Source organism: Setaria viridis, chromosome 7 (genome assembly GCF_005286985.2).
Source record: "Setaria viridis chromosome 7, Setaria_viridis_v4.0, whole genome shotgun sequence".
NCBI lineage: Eukaryota > Viridiplantae > Streptophyta > Magnoliopsida > Poales > Poaceae > Setaria > Setaria viridis.
Genome location: NC_048269.2, coordinates 20,832,849 through 20,855,686, shown reverse-complemented (window position 1 = coordinate 20,855,686; position 22,838 = coordinate 20,832,849). Strand labels below are relative to the sequence as shown.

Sequence of the window (22,838 nt, the reverse complement as noted above, 5' to 3'; positions counted from 1 at the left end):
AATCAGAAGCCCGAGCTGCCACCACGTACAGGTTTTGGGCCTGTGTCAGTGGCTGAGTGGCAAAATCAGCCGATCTTGGAGGAACAGGTCCAAGTAAATGAATTGCTGGTGAAATTACCGACTTGAAGGCGTAGGGACTAATGCTCGCGGCTATTGGCATCAACTTCTGTCAAAGGGCCACTCGGCCAATCAAATACCGAGTACATTCGTCATACGAGTACTCGGGGCTGAATGATCCGACTCAGGAGATTGCTGGTGAAGTGTCCGATGAAGATGTTCTTCACCGGGTGTCCAGGTTGTTCAAGGGCGAGGTCAGCAATGTGAACACCCCTAAGGCTTTTTTCCTTGAGAAGGCAGTCGCCTACCTCAGTGAGACTATATGCATTTCTGTTTTAATGCAATATGTTCCTTATTTGCATTCCTCCTGACTCAAAACCATGTCTTGACATAGGGCAACCCCTGTGTTTATTTTTGCCTTCCACCGTTGCCTGGCGAGGCTCAAGCGGCGCAGCCCAAGGTCTGTCCGGTCAACGCAGTCACATTGCCACCCAGCCTTGCATTTGACTCTGACTCTTCTTTTGGGCCTACCATTAGCGCAGCCGGCGAGGGCGGAGAGGATCAAGGCGCAGGTCGGCAGACCCGGCAGGCTGTGGGGAAGAGACCCCTTTCCAAGGTGTCTCAGCCGACTCGGAAGAAGAAGAAACTAGCTGGTCGGAAGAAGTCTGTGCCGAATACTGTTGCTGCTAGTAGATCGGGCAGGGAGGTAGTATTCGACGCGTTGAGCCCGATCGTTCAGGACAAGGAGCTGGACCCTTCTCTATGGTCTCCCGTTGCTCACCAACTCTCCTGATGGCTAACAGACCAGCTAGTGGGATTTATGCTAAGCCGCCGCTCACACAACGGTCGAGTGGTTGCACAATAGTGGGTTAGGCAAGATGGCACATCAACTCGATCCTTAAGTGTGACAAGATGGATATCTCCCAACCTTACTCAACCACAAAGGTACGAGCCCAACTTACTGGCATTTCACACAAGAAACACCCATCCATCTCATCTAAGCATTTCTTTTCTTTATTTTCAAAAACCTATTTTTCTCATTTGAAAACACTCACACATTTATTCTTTAACAAAGCATATTGTAGTCATGATTAAATTGAGTAACAAGGTCCTAAGCATTCTAGCAAATAATTATCATCCAAACAGAACAAATCATATTTAGAGATAATTATAGGACAATAAAGGAATGTTCATAGAAATCAAGGGGTGTCTATCCAATCGTGTTTCAGCGGTAAAACAATATGCAATTTTGTAAAATAGGACAATAGGTGGTGTTTGAAAAACTTGGATAAATATACATCAAAGGGTGAGATTGGACTTGCCATTCTCGTACTTGGCCAGGAGTTCTTGCTCGCGGTGCTAGTCCTCGGGCTCGGGCTCACGGTCAAACTCCTCCTTAGGCTCCTCCTCGGGTACTCCGCGATCTACAGCACACACAATCGGGCACACAATAAATAAAAGAAAAATAAGATTTTACCCGTTGAGCTCGAACAGAGAAAGCGAACGAAAAAGAGGAGGAATGAGTATTTTCACGAAATTTGGAGATGACTCAGCGGAAGTATATTGGAGGATGCCGTGGTCGAATTTGGGATTAATTGGAGGAAGTTTGGTGCATGAAATGATGAGATAACCGTGTATTAGGGGCTTAAAACAAGTTTTAGGACTAAACAGCGAGAACTAGAGACTTGTTTGTAAATATTTTTGGAAGGTGGAAGGGCTGATCTGCGAGAGAATCTTTGAGAGAGGTGGGAGGACTATTTTGCGAAATAGAGAAAGATGGGGGTTAGATCGAAATGAGAAGGAGTTTTCTTCTTCTCCTTCCTCGGTTCAAGAACAGAGAGGGTGGGGGAGGAGATGGCCGGCGGCGGCCGGCCGGCCAGGCCTCGCCGGCGGCGAGCCGAGTGGCGGGGACAGTGGAGGAGGGTGAGGGGAACCCGTTTTGCCCCTTACCATGGGGATTCGGCGATGGGAAGGGGACGGCCAGCGGTGGATAGGAGGCGGCGGCGGTCTGCTTGGCGACACGCAAGAGCAGGGTGGCGGCGCCGTGGCGCGGGAGGGAGCAAGGAGAGGGCGGCAAGCTTGTGGGTGGCGAGGGAGGCCTGGGCGCGGGCGGCAAGCATGTGCGCCGGCGCAGGGCCGGGAGCGCGCTGTGCGCGTGGGGAGCCGGGGCAGGGGGCCGGGTGTGGCGCTGCGGGGGACGGGGTCCGGTGCTGCACGCCCAGGGAGAGCGAGGGGGCAGGCATGGTAGGTAGGGGGCTCGACTGCGCGCCGACCAGGAGGGCCTACTGTGCAGCACAGGGAAGGAGGGAGGAGAAGAAATGAAGAAGAAGGAAGGAAGAAGAAAGAAAGGAAGAAGGAGAAAGGAAGGAAGAGAAGGAAGAAAAAGAAAAAAGAAAAAGGGACAGGGGAAACAGAGGAAAAAGGAAGGGAGAGTCGGCGATGATTGCGGAAAATGGTCGGAGCACACGCGGCGGTTTGTCAATCGGCACGCGGCAGAATTTGCGGAGAGGATAAAAATGATGGTTGTCGGCTTTGGAAGCCGAGACGGCGAAATTGCCGGGAAGACGGGATTTTCGGGAGCTCAACGGTAAAAAGATCTTAAAACAAATTTTTAGCGGGTGATTTAAGTTGGTGATTTTTACGGATGTTACAGGCTGCTTTCTTCCCACCGCGTCCTTCCTGGTGTGTCGGAGATATAAAGTGAGTGCACCGGAAAAGAAGGGGAACTGAGTCGATCTATTCCATGGTGAAGCATCTGAAACATAACTGCACACTCACACGATCTTTGCTGAGAGATAGGAGCATTTGGTGGAACCAATGAACTACACTTGCTTCTTGATAGATGTGTGGGACAGAGGGCTCATGGTACCTGCTACCCACCCTTCCTCCGCTTTGATAACTGTGTGAACGGAGAGTGGGCAGAGCAAAAGGGAAGGAGGTCCTCATACGGAGTCACACACTTGAGCAATGCAGGAAACTGGAGAATGGGTCGAGTAAAGTCCCATAGGGCTGATTAAATCACAGACGAGGTTCTTGATTTTTTTTCTTTTTTATTTGTGAAAAAAATAAAGGCAGAGGTAAATACTTCGAAGAGGCGGCTTGGTAGGGATGGAATGGTCAATTGTCAAGTCAAGGATGACTTCTTTGTTGGCGAAACGATGGGGGACAGAAAGCACGCCAGTGATTTTCTGAGCCGGTCTTCTTTTCCAACGCCTCGGGAAACAGGTCGAGATAGATGATAGCACCTTTTTATCCTCTTCCTTAACAGGAGGGCACACTTCTCTTGTTCTTCTAGCCTTCACCTCCTGCCCAGCTCAGAAATAGAACCCAGCCCCCTTTCTGATCCATTCGAAGCAAGCATGATCCAGAGCTAACCCCCCCTCCTATTCAAAGCTGGGTGTGGCCTCGCCCTTTTGCTCTTCCTTCGGTTTGGCTCCACGAAGGCGCCTCCCAGACTAGGAGCCCCACTCATATTCAAAAGGAGCCCAGCTTTCAAGATGATGATAATAAGTAGTTATGCTGCCATTTTTCCAATATCATAAAATAGCATGGCCCGGGGCTAAGGTAACTCGAGTGGGAGAGCCGTGTTACGGGTGACCTTATTGCACAATTCAAAGAGCACTTGTGTATGTGATGCAAGTGAACGTGTACGAAAAAGCTGTCGTAAAGTTTTGTTGTTCCTTCCGTTGTTGATCCTATCTATGTTTCTACGATGGACAAAGAACACGCTCATTCTTCAACCGTAGAGAGACTTTTGAATTGTGAGGTACCATTACGAGCTCAATATATACTAGTGTTATTCTGTGAAATTACTCGAATTTCAAATCATTCACTTGCTTCAACTACTCATGCTATGGATGTGGGAGCATCAACTCCGTTCCTTTGGGCTTTTGAGGAGCGGGAGAAATTGTTGGAATTCTATGAAAGAGTCCCGGGAGCCAGGATGCATGTCAGTTTCATACAACCTGGTGGAGTGGCACAAGATCTGCCTCTTGGCTTATGTAGAGATATTGATTCCTCCACACAACGATTTGCTTCTCGTATTGACGAATTAGAAGAGATGTCAACCGGCAACCGTATCTGGAAACAACGATTAGTGGATATTGGTACTATCACTGCACAGCAAGCAAAGGATTGGGGATTCGGTTATGTAATGTTAAGAGGTCGTGCGACATGAAGACATTTATAGCAATATGGGGGAAGTTTGCATCAGGCAACAACGGTTCTGCCCGACCCTACAAAAGCATGCATATGTTGTTAGTGAAGATTTTGTGTGAAGCCTTGGAGATGACGTACCCGGGGCTAGGGTGGGCTGAGGGGGGACAGAGTAAGTGAGCGAATGTGTGTAAGACCAGTCAAAGATTCCTATTCTAGGCATGGCGGGCCATCAACCTTCGAATGGTGTTGGTCCTACGGACCGTGAACGGATTCACCTCTAGCCTCTAGGCACATCGGAACCGCATGAGTTCACCGGGGTGGAGCACGGTCCACCAAAATCAGCATAGGTTAGGTGCTATTGATGGAACATGGTAAGCCCATCTTTCTCCATATGAAAGTGCTGCGGGCACATAGAGATGTGGGTAAAGGAAGTCTCAAAAAGTGAAGGCCGAGCTGTAGGTCACATGGCTTGCACCGAAAAGGTGGCTCACTGGGCTTTCTCTTGGATCAAAGCAGATCAGCTCGCCAAATTCGTTGATCGAATCGGGCGCCCCGAAACGTTGAATGAAAATACGTAGCCTTTCTATAACCCTATTTATATGATAGGCCCAGCCCCTTTCCCCCTATCCCTCCCTTATGTTTAGGAGCAGGATCTGCCCAAGAACGACTTGTGGTGGTACGGAAGGTACGGACTCCGCAAGCGTCCCGCACCCTCTGAGAAAGAAACTCCTTAACCATCACAAGATAAAGAAGTATGACGCTCTGTGTCTAACTCTATTGGTCATAGTTCCTTGCTATTGCGGCTAGTGCTCGTTTGCTGAACCACCAGATCATAAGGAAAGATGCCTTTTAGGACATCTGAGAATAATTCGAGCCGTATGAAGGAAACTCCCTCGTACAATTTGTTTTGGGGAGGGAAGGAGCCCGACTGGCTCCCCCACTGACTTGGCCCGGGCATTTCAAATCAACGTTAAAAACAGCGAGTGACTCGATTTGCCCCGTATTGCATACGGTGTGTCAAACGTCTGATTTTGCGGTTGGGGGACTAATGTTGGGCTTCGTCGATAGTTGAGGGATGTTAAAAGAACTTTTTCCTTCTATAAAATCCAGAATAAGGTCGCTTGGCCCATCTACTTGTACCAAGGAAAATGGTCCGCGAGTTGTCCTGCGACTTTGTGGGCTGCCGGAAGTAGTAGCCTTTCGTCTCCCTTCTGCCCGTGCCCGGCTACCCGAAGACCTACTCCATCCATTCGCAAGAAACCATATCTAGGTTTTCCTTTCCTGTAACGGCGGCGAGGATAACCCGGACGGCCGGACGGGCGACCTCGTGCCTGTGATTGATGGATATGGTGATGGAGATGGAGGCGGAGACGGAGACGGAGATAGGGATGGGTCTGGAGGTACAGTTGAAGAAGGAGCACAAAGTGGAAACCCAAGAAGAAGATGAAGCGACGAAGAAGAAGAAGATTGAGCTCGATCCAGAAGAGAGGAAGCGGCTAGCGGAAGCAGAAGGTGTCGCGAAGTTCAAGTGGTTGAATGAAGTTGACGACGAAGAAGAGTTAACAGACTATTACGCCTAAGGAAAGATGTCTTTTAGGACATCTGAGAATAATTCGAGCCGTATGAAGGAAACTCCCTCGTACAATTTGTTTTGGGGAGGGAAGGAACCCGACAGGCTCCCCCACTGACTTGGCCCGGGCATTTCAAATCAACGTTAAAAACAGCGAGTGACTGGATTTGCCCTGTATTGCATACGGTGCGTCAAACGTCTGATTTTGCGGTTGGGGGACTAATGTTGGGCTTCGTCGATAGTTGAGGGATGTTAAAATAACTTTTTCCTTCTATAAAATCCAGAATAAGGTCGCTTGGCCCATCTACTTGTACCAAGGAAAATGGTCCGCGAGTTGTCCTGTGACTTTGTGGGCTGCCGGAAGTAGTAGCCTTTCGTCTCCATTCTGCCCGTGCCCGGCTACCCGAAGACCTACTCCATCCATTCGCAAGAAACCATATCTAGGTTTTCCTTTCCTGTAACAGCGGCGAGGATAACCCGGACGGCCGGACGGGCGACCTCATGCCTGTGATTGATGGATATGGTGATGGAGATGGAGGCGGAGATGGAGACGGAGATAGGGATGGGTCTGGAGGTACAGTTGAAGAAGGAGCACAAAGTGGAAACCCAAGAAGAAGATGAAGCGACGAAGAAGAGGAAGATTGAGCTCGATCCAGAAGAGAGGAAGCGGCTAGCGGAAGCAGAAGGTGTCGCGAAGTTCAAGTGGTTGAATGAAGTTGACGACGAAGAAGAGTTAACAGACTATTACGCCTAAGGAAAGATGTCTTTTAGGACATCTGAGAATAATTCGAGCCGTATGAAGGAAACTCCCTCGTACAATTTGTTTTGGGGAGGGAAGGAGCCCGACAGGCTCCCCCACTGACTTGGCCCGGGCATTTCAAATCAACGTTAAAAACAGCGAGTGACTCGATTTGCCCCGTATTGCATACGGTGTGTCAAACGTCTGATTTTGCGGTTGGGGGACTAATGTTGGGCTTCGTCGATAGTTGAGGGATGTTAAAAGAACTTTTTCCTTCTATAAAATCCAGAATAAGGTCGCTCGGCCCATCTACTTGTACCAAGGAAAATGGTCCGCGAGTTGTCCTGCGACTTTGTGGGCTGCCGGAAGTAGTAGCCTTTCGTCTCCCTTCTGCCCGTGCCCGGCTACCCGAAGACCTACTCCATCCATTTGCAAGAAACCATATCTAGGTTTTCCTTTCCTGTAACAGCGGCGAGGATAACCCGGACGGCCGGACGGGCGACCTCGTGCCTGTGATTGATGGATATGGTGATGGAGATGGAGGCGGAGATGGAGACGGAGATAGGGATGGGTCAGGAGGTACAGTTGAAGAAGGAGCACAAAGTGGAAACCCAAGAAGAAGATGAAGCGACGAAGAAGAAGAAGATTGAGCTCGATCCAGAAGAGAGGAAGCGGCTAGCGGAAGCAGAAGGTGTCGCGAAGTTCAAGTGGTTGAATGAAGTTGACGACGAAGAAGAGTTAACAGACTATTACGCCTAAGGAAAGATGTCTTTTAGGACATCTGAGAATAATTCGAGCCGTATGAAGGAAACTCCCTCGTACAATTTGTTTTGGGGAGGGAAGGAGCCCGACAGGCTCCCCCACTGACTTGGCCCGGGCATTTCAAATCAACGTTAAAAACAGCGAGTGACTCGATTTGCCCCGTATTGCATACGGTGTGTCAAACGTCTGATTTTGCGGTTGGGGGACTAATGTTGGGCTTCGTCGATAGTTGAGGGATGTTAAAAGAACTTTTTCCTTCTATAAAATCCAGAATAAGGTCGCTCGGCCCATCTACTTGTACCAAGGAAAATGGTCCGCGAGTTGTCCTGCGACTTTGTGGGCTGCCGGAAGTAGTAGCCTTTCGTCTCCCTTCTGCCCGTGCCCGGCTACCCGAAGACCTACTCCATCCATTCGCAAGGAACCATATCTAGGTTTTCCTTTCCTGTAACGGCGGCGGATAACCCGGACGGCCGGGTGGGCGACCTCGTGCCTGTGATTGATGGCTATGGTGATGGAGACGGAGATGGAGACGGAGATAGGGATGGGTCTGGAGGTACAGTTGAAGAAGGAGTACAAAGTGGAAACCCAAGAAGAAGATGAAGCGACGAAGAAGAGAAAGATTGAGCTCGATCCAAAAGAGAGGAAGCGGCTAGCGGAAGCAGAAGGTGTCGCGAAGTTCAAGTGGTTGAATGAAGTTGACGACGAAGAAGAGTTAACAGACTATTACGCCTAAGGAAAGATGTCTTTTAGGACATCTGAGAATAATTCGAGCCGTATGAAGGAAACTCCCTTGTACAATTTGTTTTGGGGAGGGAAGGAGCCCGACAGGCTCCCCCACTGACTTGGCCCGGGCATTTCAAATCAACGTTAAAAACAGCGAGTGACTGGATTTGCCCCGTATTGCATACGGTGTGTCAAACGTGTGATTTTGCGGTTGGGGGACTAATGTTGGGCTTCGTCGATAGTTGAGGGATGTTAAAAGAACTTTTTCCTTCTATAAAATCCAGAATAAGGTCGCTTGGCCCATCTACTTGTAACAAGGAAAATGGTCCGCGAGTTGTCCTGCGACTTTGTGGGCTGCCGGAAGTAGTAGCCTTTCGTCTCCCTTCTGCCCGTGCCCGGCTACCCGAAGACCTACTCCATCCATTCGCAAGAAACCATATCTAGGTTTTCCTTTCCTGTAACGGCGGCGAGGATAACCCGGACGGCCGGACGGGCGACCTCGTGCCTGTGATTGATGGATATGGTGATGGAGATGGAGGCGGAGACGGAGACGGAGATAGGGATGGGTCTGGAGGTACAGTTGAAGAAGGAGCACAAAGTGGAAACCTAAGAAGAAGATGAAGCGACGAAGAAGAGGAAGATTGAGCTCGATCCAGAAGAGAGGAAGCGGCTAGCGGAAGCAGAAGGTGTCGCGAAGTTCAAGTGGTTGAATGAAGTTGACGACGAAGAAGAGTTAACAGACTATTACGCCTACCAAGCTAAGCAATTCCGCAGGTTCTGGGAGAGTCTCTATCTGCACTAGTAGAGAATTGGGCTTTAATCCCGGTTGGTATGGTGGAAATATCCCAAAAATGCATCCGGGATAAACCAACCGGGACAAAAGGGGGGGTCTTTTATCCCGGGTCACTCAACCGGGACAAAAGACCCCCTTTTATCCCGGTTGGTAAGCGCCGACGCTGCAAAAAAAAAATTCCCGAGCTCCCAGGCAGGCCCCCCACACGCGCACGTCGCAAGTCACAAGTCACGCGATTTTTCACGTGCGCGGTTCGTGGGATTCGAACCCACAACCTCCAGCCTCGCGCGTAGCTTCCTTGCCATCCCACCTACACACCACATCTGACTATGTAGGGGATACTATCCTCTTGTATTAACTCGTGGGGGACCCTTTTATCCCGGTTGGAAACACCAACCGGGATAAAAGGGTCTTTTATCCCGGTTGGTGTTTCCAACCGGGATAAAAGGGTCCCCCACGATTTAATCCCCTTCCAGTCACCTCGTTGGGGGCCCTTTTATCCCGGTTTGAAACACCAACCGGGATAAATGACCCCATTTTATCCCGGTTGGTTTTACAAACCGGGATAAAAGGCTCTTGACCCTTTTATCTCGGTTGGTGTTACCAACCGGGATAAAAGGGGGGTCTTTTATCCCGGTTGGTGTTTCAAACCAGGATAAAAGGCCTCTCAGAGTGTTTTTTTCCTATTAGCCTTTGCAACCGGGATAAAAGGTTCCGGTTGGTGAGCCCCCCACCAGTGACCGAGTTTTAGTCCCGGTTGGTGAACCTTTTGTCCCGGGCCAACTTTAAACCGGGACAAAAGGAGGCGTATGGAAAGCCAATTCTCTACTAGTGCTGGGTCGCTATGGTTACTTTGAGGACGAGAGTGAGTTCCTTATTGTCCCTTCCCTTCTTTGTTCTCATGGTTAATCAATCTGTTACGCACGCATGTTAACTGGGTGTGGCTTTGTTAATAATTTGATGTTATTAGGGCTGCTACTTATCTTTGCTGTCTGGATCCTGATGGAACCACTCGTTTTTTTTTAAAAAAAAACTGACTCTGTTAGTATTAGTCCCCCAAAACACGTACATACACATTGTTTATCTGTATAACTGTGTTCTTAGGTTAGATCGCCAAACTCCGCAAATGTTATAAAGTTTGTGTGGATGTTGTTTCTCCTCCTGTTTCTAGGGGGAAAACTACTCAATATTAACTATGCTTTAGTTTGGTACTAGAGTTAACATTCAACCTGTTTTGTATCTCATTTTTTTGTGTTCTCCCTGCAATGTATTGTTTTATATCAAAAAAAATACATGATCGTCATGCTCTACCCTACTATGCCTTGATGTTTTCTATATCTTAGAGGGATACATGAAATAGGATTAGAAATGGACACCAACAGCGTGCACGTGTTATTTATTTCTCTCACTGTTACTGCTACTACTGCTACTGCATCCCATATGACTTGAATATCTCAACTCATTGGGAATATCCTTTACTTGCAGCAACAATATGTGCCAAGCGTTTTACAGATAAGCCCGCACGCGGTGGCGGGTGCCTGATCAGTACTTTACAGATCTTCTCAGTCAAAGTGACGGGACTAAGTGGAGGTTTAAAGTTTCCGCTAGATGTGTATGGTATGGTTGCCATACGTGACAACCTAGATCACAATCGCAATATCATCTTCCATCGCAAAAGGGATAGCTGCCAAACCCTTACCCAAGAGGTCCGTATTTGATTTGTCTCTTGCTACAGGCTAATAGCTACCGTAGTGTTGCCCTTGTAAATATTGTTTCTGCATACCAAATGATCTTAGTTAATCTATTTGGTTTTCTCAATGATCTGTTTTAGTGAGCTTTTAGAAGAGGTCTAATTTTGTTGCATTGTGGAAATTACCATGTCTCTTTTATTCAACCTTTTTGGTAGGAGACAAACGTTGTTTACATTTCTCTATCTGATGAGCAATCTTCATGTTTGAATTTGTTAGAAAATTATTGATGTGAGGATGGTGCATACTTTAACCATTCAGAATGTTATTTTATTCCCACTATTGGTATCTGCGTATTATTGCAATTTGATGAGTCTTTAATATAATCTGACTTCATGTTTTGTAAGGTGAATCAAATAAAAAAAATTGCTGCAATGCATAGGTATGCATTATCGTTAACATCGATACGTCACACAAGTTACAAGTATATCTGCACCCAATCTAATCAAATAGATAGTCGTTTCATTCATATCAGGGTATGTTAAAATTTATGCCAGGATATGTATAAATATATGGGCACAGATGTGGTAACTGGTAAGTGCACCTATTCAAATTTGTTGGGTTTTGGTCCTTCCCTTTGTGCAGAATTTTTCGTGATTATTTCTTACATTGGGACCATGTTGACCTCGGAAACAAGTGATAAAACTGAAATGAGATGGGTATATCTTAAAATTTGGTCATGTATATGTGGGTTTTTAATCATAGGTTATCATAGGTACATGTATCCCGGGAAATAACCACATATTGTTACAAAATATAGGTCCAACTAAACTAACTTGTAACTCAAACTGGATCAAAATAAGAATTGATTCAGCACATTGACTGAAGTCTGTTCTTCCACAGTCTAGGTAATACATAATTGTTATCAGGCACATGGCGACCTGTGGAGTATTGCTTGAAATATGACCTTGCTTCTCTGAACACGCCCTTAAGAATTTTAGACCTTTGCATTGACAAACCTTTTTCATCTATTTTATTCCGGTGCACTTACATGCTTTTCTTGTATATGATACATTTCCGACGTTTCTTCTGAATTTTGGCTTCAAAAAAGTTACTGCTTTCTTTGCAAAGAATTAGAATATGCATGTTCTATATAAAACATGCTCTAATGATAAGCACGTAGCAATTGTTTTTTTTTGTTTTGTTTCACTGGCTCATTAGACTAATATTTTCTCCCATTGGTTGTGTCATAAATTATATCCATTTTTATATGCTCTTTGCGGTCCATACAATTTAATGTGCAGTTCTGTATATTATGCTGCCCGATGAGCCTCTTCTTTTTCCTTGGGTTTCTCACTATTTATTTAATGGTGTTGCATGCAGGATTTATCTTTAGTACTGACTGGTCCTGTCCGTGCTGTTGACTTGTTGGATCCTGTGATCTTTGAGGTTGAGCTGAAAGTGAAGAGTAATATTGAATCACAAGATAGAGTTTTAAGCCTTCTGGCTCCTCCACTCGATAGCCCTGCCTTAATACCTGATTCATGCATGTTTAAGAAATGTTACACAAGCAAGCTTAGCACGATGGAGCTTACAGTTGGCCATATTTTTTACTCTCTGGAGGCCACAATCAGTGTGAAAGTCATTGAGGGGTCATGGATAGAAGATTCTCATGGTCAGTTTACAGCCAGTACGGACAGTATAGAAGATGAGAAAGTCGTGTTGCTTGGTTTTGGAGATGGAAAGGTGCCTCTTGATGGTGATAACATCTTGCTTTCACGGTCTGTTGTTTCTGCTGAGTATGAGGAACACCTGATAGTTTCTGTCAACACACGTCAGAGTAAAAAGGCGGAAGATGAAGCTGTGGAAGAGCATGCAGTTTTCACTCCTCTTAACATGGGTAGAAGCTATGGTGAACTTAACGTTGGCTTCTGTAAGATGCAAGTCACTGTCGCCTGGTCACGCGTAATTTGATGGAAGCACTATTGTTGCGCAGTGGTATGACGATGGAGGTTTCACTTGAGCTGTATATTCAACCATAGTGGCAGCTCGTGGAAATGTTCGATGTATTGATGCCTTCGTGGGTTAAGCGCTGTATATTCAACCATAGTGGCAAACCGTGTTAGTCACTTGATTCTGCATACGAGGAAGTGCCTCTCGCTGGTAATAACACGTTACACCATGATGCAAAAGCATTAGCACTGGTTTAACCTTACACCCTGGCGCCACGTGATCAGTACGTGGCACACGTGCTCGGCCCTCACCATTTTATCCCACCCACACCCAGTCACCAAGATGGGGTGGCAGCCTGGCAGACAGGCAGCGACGGCATTCGTCTGGCCTCGCATTTGAATATGTTTTTTTTTCAGCGAAGGCATTCTTGCATTTGGATATCGTAAAATTGCAAAATTGCAGACAGGGATGCCGGCATGTGTTCCTCGTGACCGAACAGAGAAAAGGCACTGTTACTAGTCAAATCGTCAATTCGTCAGTCGTCACGATCGATCTCGTGTAGTTTGTACTCTTTGTGGGAGGGAGTGGTCCATACCATCACGCCATCACGGGCCCAGCTACGATGCGATTGGTGATTGGCGCGCATTGTGCTACGGGTTATCTCATTCAGTTCGTCGTTTACTCATCTCATTCATGTGTCTATGAAAGAGCACGAGGAAATGATCCAGCACCGCGCTGCTTTCCTAATCCATCGTGTGCGTACCTGCTACGCGCGGCCGCTTTTGTGTGGCAGCTGCACTTAACACACAGGGTTGGTGAATGCCTGGAATGGTGATCTGCAGCCGTTGCGGACATCAGAGGGCCGAGGGCGCACCGCAACGCGACAGACAGGTCGCGTCGCGAACAGAGGAAGCGACGCTCCCCGGACCCGGAGGGGGAGAGCACCCTGTACACCCTGTCGACGGCGAGGAGTGCCGGAGACGGAGTGTGTTGGTTGGTTTCGTTGGTTTGGCTAGGCCCTCCCTGCTCCCTCGCGCACTCATCGCGGGCCGCCCCTGCTGCTATCCGGACGCCGGGCTCCGGAGCATAGGAGGCCGGCTGATTCGGCGCCACCGCGGCGGCGGCGCGTCTCCGCAGGTAAGTGCGCACGAACGAGTTGGCACTTGGCGAACACGCGTTCTGGAATTTTGCTCAGGTGTTTGCCGGTTGCCGCCATCGGCAGCTCGCACTTGCAGGCGTGGCCGCGTGGGGGCAGACTAGCGAGCCGCTGATGCTGAGGCGCCGCAGCGTGCGTACAGCGGAGGAAAACTCGCCGCCGCCGGTCAGCATGGCGAGTCGCGGCGGATGGGAGTGCCTGACCGATGGCGCAAGCGCAGGGGGTTGAGTTGAGCACGCCGCGTGGTGACTGGTGAGTAACAAACAACTTGCTCGTCCGGTCCATTCCACTTCCATCACATCTGGTGCTGGTGTTTCCGTGCAACCCCGAACAAGGCAGCAATGCGCGCGGCAGTGGGGGGCTTTACGCTGATGGTACTCGAGTGCCTCATCCTAGGATGCTCGGCTCGGCCGGCAGGCTTTGGCAATGGAAGTACGGAACACCGACTGGCCTGTTAGGCGTCGGTCTTCCTTTCCCGGTGGTGGAAGGCATAGGCACAAGGCACTACTGCTGTCTCTAGCGTTTCTCCATCCCTGCATAGCTCAACCGTACCATGATTTCACGACTGGCTCGCCGGCATCACGATGGTACTGGAATCCTCCTCCGGTACCCTGCCATTGCCAATTGTGGAGAGAAAAGTTGAAGCTAGAGCCTAGATGTGAAACATCCAAAACCTGATGAAACTTCACCTTTCTTCTGCAAATCCATACATGAATACATCCATCGGTGTAGAGAGCCACCCAACTGTAGGTTTTCTTTTTATCTCAAAGATAAGAGTGTGCTGCGGCTTTGCCGATTTCACTGTCGCTGCTAGGTGTTGACGCCTCAACAATACGGTTCTCCATTTCGGAGTTTTTTTTACGGGCTCCATTTCTGAGTTCATACAAAATGAGTCAGCACAAATGGCCTATCAGGGAGAGGTTTCAGGATAAGAGCCTATTTACCCCATTTGTTTCTGCGGTGCGGCAGCCAACCGGCAGAATCCCGTCGAACAGGCTGCGGCGGCCGCGCGTTACCGTGCCGCCTTTCAGTCCCGCGGCAGAAAAGGAACTGCGTGCCGCGAAAACGCTGCGGCGGCCTAACGCTTTTCATAACTTACATTGCACGAGCCTGTCATTAATCAACACATCCAACGTAGTGTTGTTGCCAAAAAAGGATGGGGCCGAGGCAATCCCTGACTTCCGACCGATAAGTTTGATACACTCATTCATCAAGATTATTACAAAGGTGCTCGCCATGCGACTGGCCCCGCACATGAAAAACATTGTATCACATTCTCAATCGGCTTTCATCAAGCAAAGGAGCATCCACGATAATTTTATGACAGTCAGGAACATGGCGCGTCGCTACCATCGACAACGAATCCCAGCACTATTCTTTAAGCTTGACATCGCCAAAGCGTTTGATTCGGTGCGATGGGACTATATGCTAGATTTACTTCAACGCTTGGGCTTCCCCATTCGTTGGCGGGATTGGATCGCCTCTCTATTCTACACATCTTCATCTAGGATCCTTCTCAATGGGGTCCCAAACAGCCCCATCAAGCACAACAGGGGCCTACGGCAAGGAGATCCTTTATCTCCTTTACTTTTTGTGATTGCAATTGAACCACTACGAGCTTTGCTGGAATAGGCCACTGACAGAGGATTCATATCCAAGCTGCGAGGCAGGTCCCTCAACTTCCGAACATCCATGTACGCCGACGACACGGCTATTTTCCTAAACCCGACTAGGCAGGATGTCATTTCCTTAGCTGACCTACTCACTAGATTTGGTGAAGTGTCGGGGCTGAGAACAAATTTTGAAAAATCTAGTGTGGTGCCTATAAGATGCGAAGGGCTTAATATGGACGACATATTTGGAGACATTCCAGTCACACGGTCCTCCTTTCCGGTGCGATATCTTGGACTTCCACTAACGACGTCAAGGCTCAAGAGAGTACACTTCCAATACGTCATAGACAAGGCGACCTGCAAACTCACTGCGTGGAATGCTAGGAACATGACTATGGCGGGTCGCCTAGCACTCACGAAATCAGTATTAACATCACAGGCGGTATACCTCCTGTCGGCAATGGAGGCCCCCAAAGAGGTGATGAAGGAAATTGATGCAAAGCGCAAGAAGTTCTTTTGGGCAGGGGCGGCGACATTAACAGGGGGAAAATGCAAAGTGAACTGGCAAAGGTCCGCCCGACCGACAAGACTGGGGGGAGCAGGTATTTTAAACATCTACAAGTTTGCAAGAGGACTGAGGCTCAGGTGGCTGTGGCATGAGTGGAAAGCGGAAGATAAGCTTTGGGTAGGCTCCGAGGTTCCGTGTAATAACACGGATAGGAAATTATTTGCGGCATGTACACGTATCGTCGTAGGCGATGGAGCAAAGACTTCCTTCTGGAATAGTGCCTGGGTTCAAGGCCAAAGGCCAAAGGACATAGCGCCAAGTATTTTCTCCATTTCAAAAAGAAAGAACAGGAGTTTACGTGATGCGCTTCACAACCGAACTTGGATCCGAGACATCAACATAAATCACAGCAGTTTCTCGGTGCAACACTTCCGAGAATACGTCCTTCTGTGGCAAGTCGTACAACAGGTAGCCCTACGCCCGGGTGTCCAAGATGAAATCACTTGGAAGTTTACTGCGGATGGTAACTACTCCGCAAAATCCGCTTACGCCGCACAGTTCATTGGTTCGGCTTCCACCAACTTTGACAGCTTGATATGGAAAATATGGGCCCCTAGAAGCTGCAAAACCTTCTCCTGGCTCGCTATCCAAAATCGCCTTTGTACTGCTGACAGACTTCAGAAAAGGGGATGGCCGAATCCAGCTACCTGCCCACTATGTCGGAGATCACAAGAATCGGCGCTACACCTTTTCGCCGAATGCCGGGTTACAACAAGAATCTGGGCCATGGTGGCGGACTGGTTATCGGCGCCAGCAATCCACCCGAGGACTTGGCAACAGGCCGATACGCTGCACCACTGGTGGTCGATGAGAGCAGGAGCAAATTCCTGCTCCAAGAGAGGCATGCGAACTTTGATTATGCTAGTTACATGGACAATTTGGAGGGAAAGGAATATGAGAATATTTAACAGCAAGGAGTCTTCTGTCAATATGATTTTTGAGAGGATCAAAGATGAGGCCACCGTGTGGATTATGGCGGGAGCGAAACATCTCTCCGCTCTAATGGTGCGATGCTGATTGCGACTGAGTTCATAGTGTTGCTTTATTTTCTTTTATACTTCTGGCTCAATTTTGCCTCATGTCATTTCATTTTTGATTCATTGTACTTATCCAGTCTGGATTCCTCCTTTTTAATATAATCGGCAGCTCTCCTGCCAGGTTCGTTTCAAAGAGAAAACGCTGCGGCGGAGAAATCCTCACAGTACAGCGCCGCACCCAACCGCCGAAACAAACACGGTCATTGTCAGCCAATCGAATGCTGGGCCAGGATTGTCCTGGGCCATGGTGGCTGAGCCCAGCACTTGTGCCACTTTTGCTTCAGCGAGGCAAAGGACCAGTTAATTTGCTCCTTCCTCTAAAAAAAAAGTTATATTGCTCCTAGCCACGCTTTTGGCGTTCATTCTTTATTTTGCCGGTTGAATTCAACATTAGTAACAGACGAAAACGTTCTGAATTTTGGCAGGCCAAGCAGCTAAGCGTGCGGCGCCATGATACTCCAGTCACTGTGCCTTGGCTTCCTGCCATTGCTGGACGCCGTCGGCGGCTTGGTATCCACTCTTCACAGCTCCATTGCCCTCCATAGCCCGAGTCACGGTGGGCAGTTCATCCATGGCGTCGGTAAAAATGAGGAAACAGAGGCGCCAAAATCCAACCACGCCGTCGTGGACAGCGACCCTCTCGACCTGTGGCATCTCTGGACGGTAGATCTGCTCGACACCAGCCACGTCCACGTCGACCTGGTGTTCCCGTGCGCGTGCAACGTCGCCAGCGCTAGGAGGTCACAAAGATCCCGTACGAAGCTGCAGAGGAGGAAAGGATCCGTCTTCGGAGGCGGGAGCAGCCGTCGTGACGGTGGGTCGTTCCGGCGGCTGGTGGCGAGGCATGAGCAGCACCTAACGTGCGCCGTGGTGGTGGCCGCGCTGCAGGTGTTCCTGCACCTGACGCGCGCCAACGCCACCACGCTGTTCCTGCCGCTGCTGTCGCAGGCCACGGGGTCCGGCCGCGGCGCCGCCCGGGTCGGCGACGCCGTGCTCGTGCTGGTGAACACCTGCGGCGTCCTCGGGTCCGCCCTCGCCGCCAGGGAGCTCGGCCGGGCACGCGGCGGGGTTGTTCGCGGTGGCGTGCGCCGTGTCGGGCGGGTTCAGCTGGGCGTGGGGCGTTCTGGGCCGTGCCGGGCGAGGGCATCCGGTCCGTGGGGCAGGCGGCGGGGGCGGCGCTCGGCTTCGCGCAGATGCAGTGCTTCCTGCTCACGCTGCGCCAGCTCAAGCACGCCGCCTTCGCCTACTACGCCGTCTGGATCTGGTCCTGACCCGGACCGGACCCGGGACCCCCCACGGGCGGCGACGGCGATGCCCGATGTGCGCGTGCATGCCGCGCTGGTCCGTTGACACGCCGCATCTCGATCGCGGAATAATGGGCGGCTCGCCGGTTTGGGAACTTTAAGGAGGCTGGTCCTGGCCGATCATATATGGCATCGTATCCGGAGGCTAGCTGCAGCCGCCGTGCTCTTGCTCGCCGTTGACAGGGACGGACGACGGCGACCCGAGCGTAGTGGCGCCACGCTACTGCGCTCGTATTCTTCGCACTCGTCCCGGCGGCTTCCAGGTGATCGATGAAGCAACGCCACGCGCATTCGTTCTCGCCCGTGAGCGAGAGCCAATGAACTTGGCATGCATCGAGACACTCTTTGTATAATGGGTCGCACTACAGACCGGACACAAGGATAGAGACGTATCCCTTTTTTTTCCTTCATGGTGTGTGCGCTACCATACATTACATGTGTAGTATGTACATAATAAGGTCGATACTCGATCAAAGATGTAAAAGTTTCTGAAATTTTGAATGCTGAAGTGATCAGGGATTACTCTCTTTTTTAAGGAAACAGGGATGGTAAATTTGATCTTCATTAAGAAAGAAAATAAAATGAGCGGATGCAAGACGAACTACATGTACCATTATTAACAAAAGCGGTTGAATGAACCCAAGTTCATATCACGAAGACTCAACCTTGGATGATCTTTCGAAGTTCCTCAAACTCAGAACTTGGGAGCATCAATTGGTTCGTTGGATGAGGCCCTTTGCAAAGCTGCCCTCTGATGCTGTCCAGTCCAGCAGCTTTGGTAGCCGAATTAATACTGCCAGTAGTATGCAGTACCATATAGGAGTACTTCCCATTCCCAATCCTAATATGCCATTACCAAATTAGCATGTGGTGGTACCGCCGCAGTGCACAGGTTCGGCGTTAACCGGAAGCTACATACAGCCCCGCCCCCGCTCTAGTACGTGGTGCGGCTTGTCACTCACGCGACTTCGGAGCTCGCTCGGCCCCGCCGCCATCTAATCCCGCCGTGCCCGGACAAGTGCGTGACCTCCTCCACTCCACGACCGGTGCCGCTGCATCAGCCGTCGCCGGCCGCTCGACCGCGCGCATGGACCGCCCGTCTGGGCCGCCGGGGCGAGCCGGCGAGGCCAAGTGCAGCGTACGGGCAGTTGCCGGGCGACACAAGTGACCGGCTGACCGCAACGCGTCGGAGAGGGACAGGAACACATCATGGCATCACGTACGCTTTGGTTGACCCGAGCGGTGATCCCAGGGCCGGGGGAGGGGATTTCTGCGGGCTCTTTTCGCCGGGGGCATGATGGCGCGGCCGCGCCGTCCGTCCACCCGGTTCGAAACGAAGTGGGACGATGACGACGAGCCATCAGGAGGAGGAGCGGTGGTTTTGGTCTGTACCGCGAGCGCTAGCTTTTGGGAGCCGCGGCATGTGAGCGGGCGCCTTGAGTGCGTGGCATGGATGCGCCCGCTCCACCGGCCGCGTCGCCGTCTGCCGGTCGCGCTCGCACCCACCGGCCGCAGCAGCCGCGGATACACGAGATTTACCAGCCAGCAATGGATTTTCTAAAGAAAAACAGGTGGGATCCTGTAATTTCACACGTGTAGTGTGGTAGTGCGGTAGTGCGGCACATAGGTGTGGTGCTGGCCAACCAGGAGCTCGAATTTTATGTCAAAAAAGCCGACCCTGCTGCAGCTCGAGAAAATTTTTAATAGGAGCGTGAGTTTAGTGAACATTAAATTCCATGCTACATCACCAATTTTACTAACTTGGCAAGATTTTTATGAGAAGAGAGAAGAAAAAAGTTTCATCATACGTGAGAGAAGTTCCATCCCACAAAACTCAACTGGCACAATTACCTAGTCTGTAGTCTTGGTAATAATACAATAAAACTATGCACTGAGACTGACCTTACTGCATTATCTTGAGGGAGGTCCTCCCTAGGCCTAAGTTTTTTTTAGTTCCTATGTATTTTCGTCCACGATTGAAAATCGATTAAGAGAGGCTATGCCCCTTGGATCAGCCTAATGGTAATGGATAGGATTCTCTTCTTTTCGCTGACATTGACACAAATGCTGCAGCACAATGGGCAAGTTTTGGAAATGCTCTGTGTAATATTCCTAAAAATTAGAAATATTAATGTGAGTGAAATTTTTAAAAATTTAAAAAAATTTATTTGGATTGTGTGCTTATTTGAAAATGGAACACAAATGCTAAATATTTTCTAGAACCTCCCTAATAATTAAATCATAAACCAATTTCAAGCTGTGTGTTAGTTTGAGTGGGATCTTTTTGGTTTTTATTTGGCTTTCAAAGTTGAGTGTATTTGAATTTTAAATCCAATTCAAAATTCAAACTTTATATTAAACAAAAATCTAAACTAACCTACTAACAAAATCAGGCCGACCCGCAGCCGAACTGGCCTAGCCTTGTAACCCACCTACCTTGCCACCGGACCAACCAAGCAGGTCGACCTAGCCTTTGGCCCAGCTAACCCGCCCGACCACTACCGCTGCCTCCCTTCTCTCCCTATCGCTAAAACATGGGGCCCACGTGTCAGCTTTATCCCTAAGCTCCTGCCAGGCCCCCTCTCCTACCCGCACATGCGCCGCTGCTGCCTCGCTGGCACCCGTGCCCGCACGCCGTCCCCACTCCATGACAACGCGAGGAGTGTCCCGATCGCGCCTCCCCCCTACAGCCCTAGCCGCCTGTGACCTTTTGGAGCCTTCCGCGAGGGGGAATCCCCGCCGTGCCCCTGTAGACCACCGAACGCGCCTCCAAACCCTAGCCCAGGGCCGTCAGATGGCCGCCACATCACCCACGGGTGCACCCACCGAGGATGGACAGCCGTGCGTGCTCGAGCGTCGCGCCCCGCAACCCTAGCCTCGGCCAAGGCTATAAATACCCCTGGCCGGCAACCTCCCTCGCCATCCCATCGCCCAGGGGCTTCTCCCCTGCACCGCCGCCACCAACCAGAGAAGAGGAGAGAAGAGAGGAGAAGGAAGGGAGGAGAAGGGAAGAGAAGGAGGAAGAGGCCCGTGCCGGAGGAGCCGTCGCGTCGTGCCAAGAAGGAGGAGCCAGAGCTACCCTGTTGCTGCCCGAGGAGGAATAGTCACCGCCGGCGTCCCTCTTCTTCACCATCTCCCGATGAGCTCCGCCACCGCCCACACCCTATCCTAGTCCAGTCGTCGTGCCACATAACATGCCTGCCCGGTCTTCGAGCCGCTGCCTCGTCTTGCCTGTCCAGCCGTTGTGCCGCGCGCCGCACTGCAGGAGCCGCCGCCGCTCGCCACCAGCTGCTGCGAGCCCAAAACGACAACGGACAAGGTGTCATGTCAATCCCAATCACATAGAACCTATGCATGCTTAGTTGCTAGTGCTTTAATTAAGATGCTTGGATGATGATTGATTGCATAGCCTATGATAATTGTTTATCTTGTTTTCCTTGTTACCTACTTGTGGACTAGCTACACACCCCTACCTAGTCCACCTTACTTATATCCATATACATGCTTTTGAGTTATGGATGGGCATATACTATGGTTTTGGTGATGGAATTTCTTGTACACTCTCGCATGTGTTTTGGGTGAGTGTGATTCCTTGACGTGTTTTGACGGGAGCAAGCTGCGGTTGGTACTGAGGAGTGCCTTGCTAGGAGAGAGCATTCTGGTCTCTCTCCACCCCCTGTGCCTGTGGCGGGTACCTTGTTTGACACTGAGGAGCATGTGGCGTACTTGTACGTTGCAGGTGCTTCAGCACATACTTTGTGGAGTTGAGTACTCGCTCTCAGCCCTTAAGGACCGAGTCAGTTTAACCATGTTTCTTTGGACTACATATGTACATATTGTTCATCTTGTTATGGGCGGGGTTCGGTCCGAGACTAGTGGTGGATAGCACTCAGCCTATAGGTGGATTGGAGGATCAGTGTAAGGAGTTCGAGGCGTTGACTTGCTTTGACCAGACTGCACCCCAGCGTGGGTAGGTTTCATAGCTTCGAGGTCTTCGACTGGTAATGGTGTGCCCTACAGTTGAAGACACTATCAGACTCGAGGAAACAGGAGAGTGTTAGCCACCTACTAGGGCTCCGGCTGTTAGATGGGGTTTGGACGGCTGATCCCCGTTTAGGCTCCATCCGTGCAGGTACAAATGTACAACCTCTGCAGAGTGTATAACCTATAGCTATAGTCCGTATCCACTAGTATGGACAGTCCTCCGATCTGTTACTCTGACTAGACTTTACTACTCTTCTACCTCCCGCTTTTGAGATAGGCCAGTGTTTACTGTTGAGATGTGAGGGGAGGGAGCTCTCACATCGCCTAGTGTGTTTGTGTGCTAGATTCTTGGGTAAAGGATCTGATGGTTTGTGACAACTTCCTTGTTGTGAGGTGTTGTCCTCGGAGACGGTATTACTTTGTTGCGTCCTTGATTGCTGCTGCTACTGCTGCATAAACCTCCACAACCGTATATAGATTTATCTATGCATATAGTGTTATTTTCTCCGTTTCCTTAGCTTGCTGCTTTTGGAAGTTGACATGACCTACCCGCTTCTCGGGTAGATTGTGACTTTTTAGGGTCGGAGCCCGACTACAACTTTGACAACGATGGGTGGGAAGACTAGGGATGGTCTCTCACTCAAGTCGCCTCTGGAGATGGTGTTCTCCGTGCTACATGTTTCCGCTGCGTAGAAATTTTACCTTTCATGATTCAGTCCTGTTGGACTTGTAC

The 22,838-nt window shown here is 49.8% G+C and overlaps 2 protein-coding genes and 1 pseudogene across 4 annotated transcripts; 2 read left to right on the top strand and 1 right to left on the bottom strand.

Annotated features, from left to right (window-relative positions):
* Positions 1 to 2,482: 2,482 nt before the first annotated feature.
* LOC140223533 (uncharacterized) lies at positions 2,483 to 3,790 on the bottom strand (annotated as a pseudogene).
* Positions 3,791 to 7,809: 4,019 nt separating this feature from the next.
* Positions 7,810 to 12,829, top strand: LOC117864740 (uncharacterized). Its single transcript, XM_034748844.2, has 3 exons — positions 7,810 to 7,951; positions 10,288 to 10,508; positions 11,874 to 12,829. Exons 1-3 carry the CDS (start codon positions 7,810 to 7,812, stop codon positions 12,462 to 12,464), a joined length of 954 nt encoding a protein of 317 aa, XP_034604735.1. The 3' UTR covers positions 12,465 to 12,829.
* A 252-nt stretch (positions 12,830 to 13,081) lies between these two features.
* On the top strand, positions 13,082 to 18,661 carry LOC140223289 (uncharacterized). Of its 3 annotated transcripts, XM_072294908.1 has the most exons (4): positions 13,082 to 13,580; positions 13,666 to 13,851; positions 16,927 to 17,116; positions 17,243 to 18,661. In XM_072294908.1, exon 4 carries the CDS (start codon positions 17,268 to 17,270, stop codon positions 18,165 to 18,167), a length of 900 nt encoding a protein of 299 aa, XP_072151009.1. In that variant the 5' UTR covers positions 13,082 to 13,580; positions 13,666 to 13,851; positions 16,927 to 17,116; positions 17,243 to 17,267; the 3' UTR covers positions 18,168 to 18,661. The 3 variants fall into 3 exon arrangements, with proteins under 3 accessions (XP_072151009.1, XP_072151011.1, XP_072151010.1); XM_072294910.1 differs by lacking the exon at positions 16,927 to 17,116; XM_072294909.1 differs by having other exon boundaries at positions 16,939 to 18,661.
* Positions 18,662 to 22,838: the final 4,177 nt, after the last annotated feature.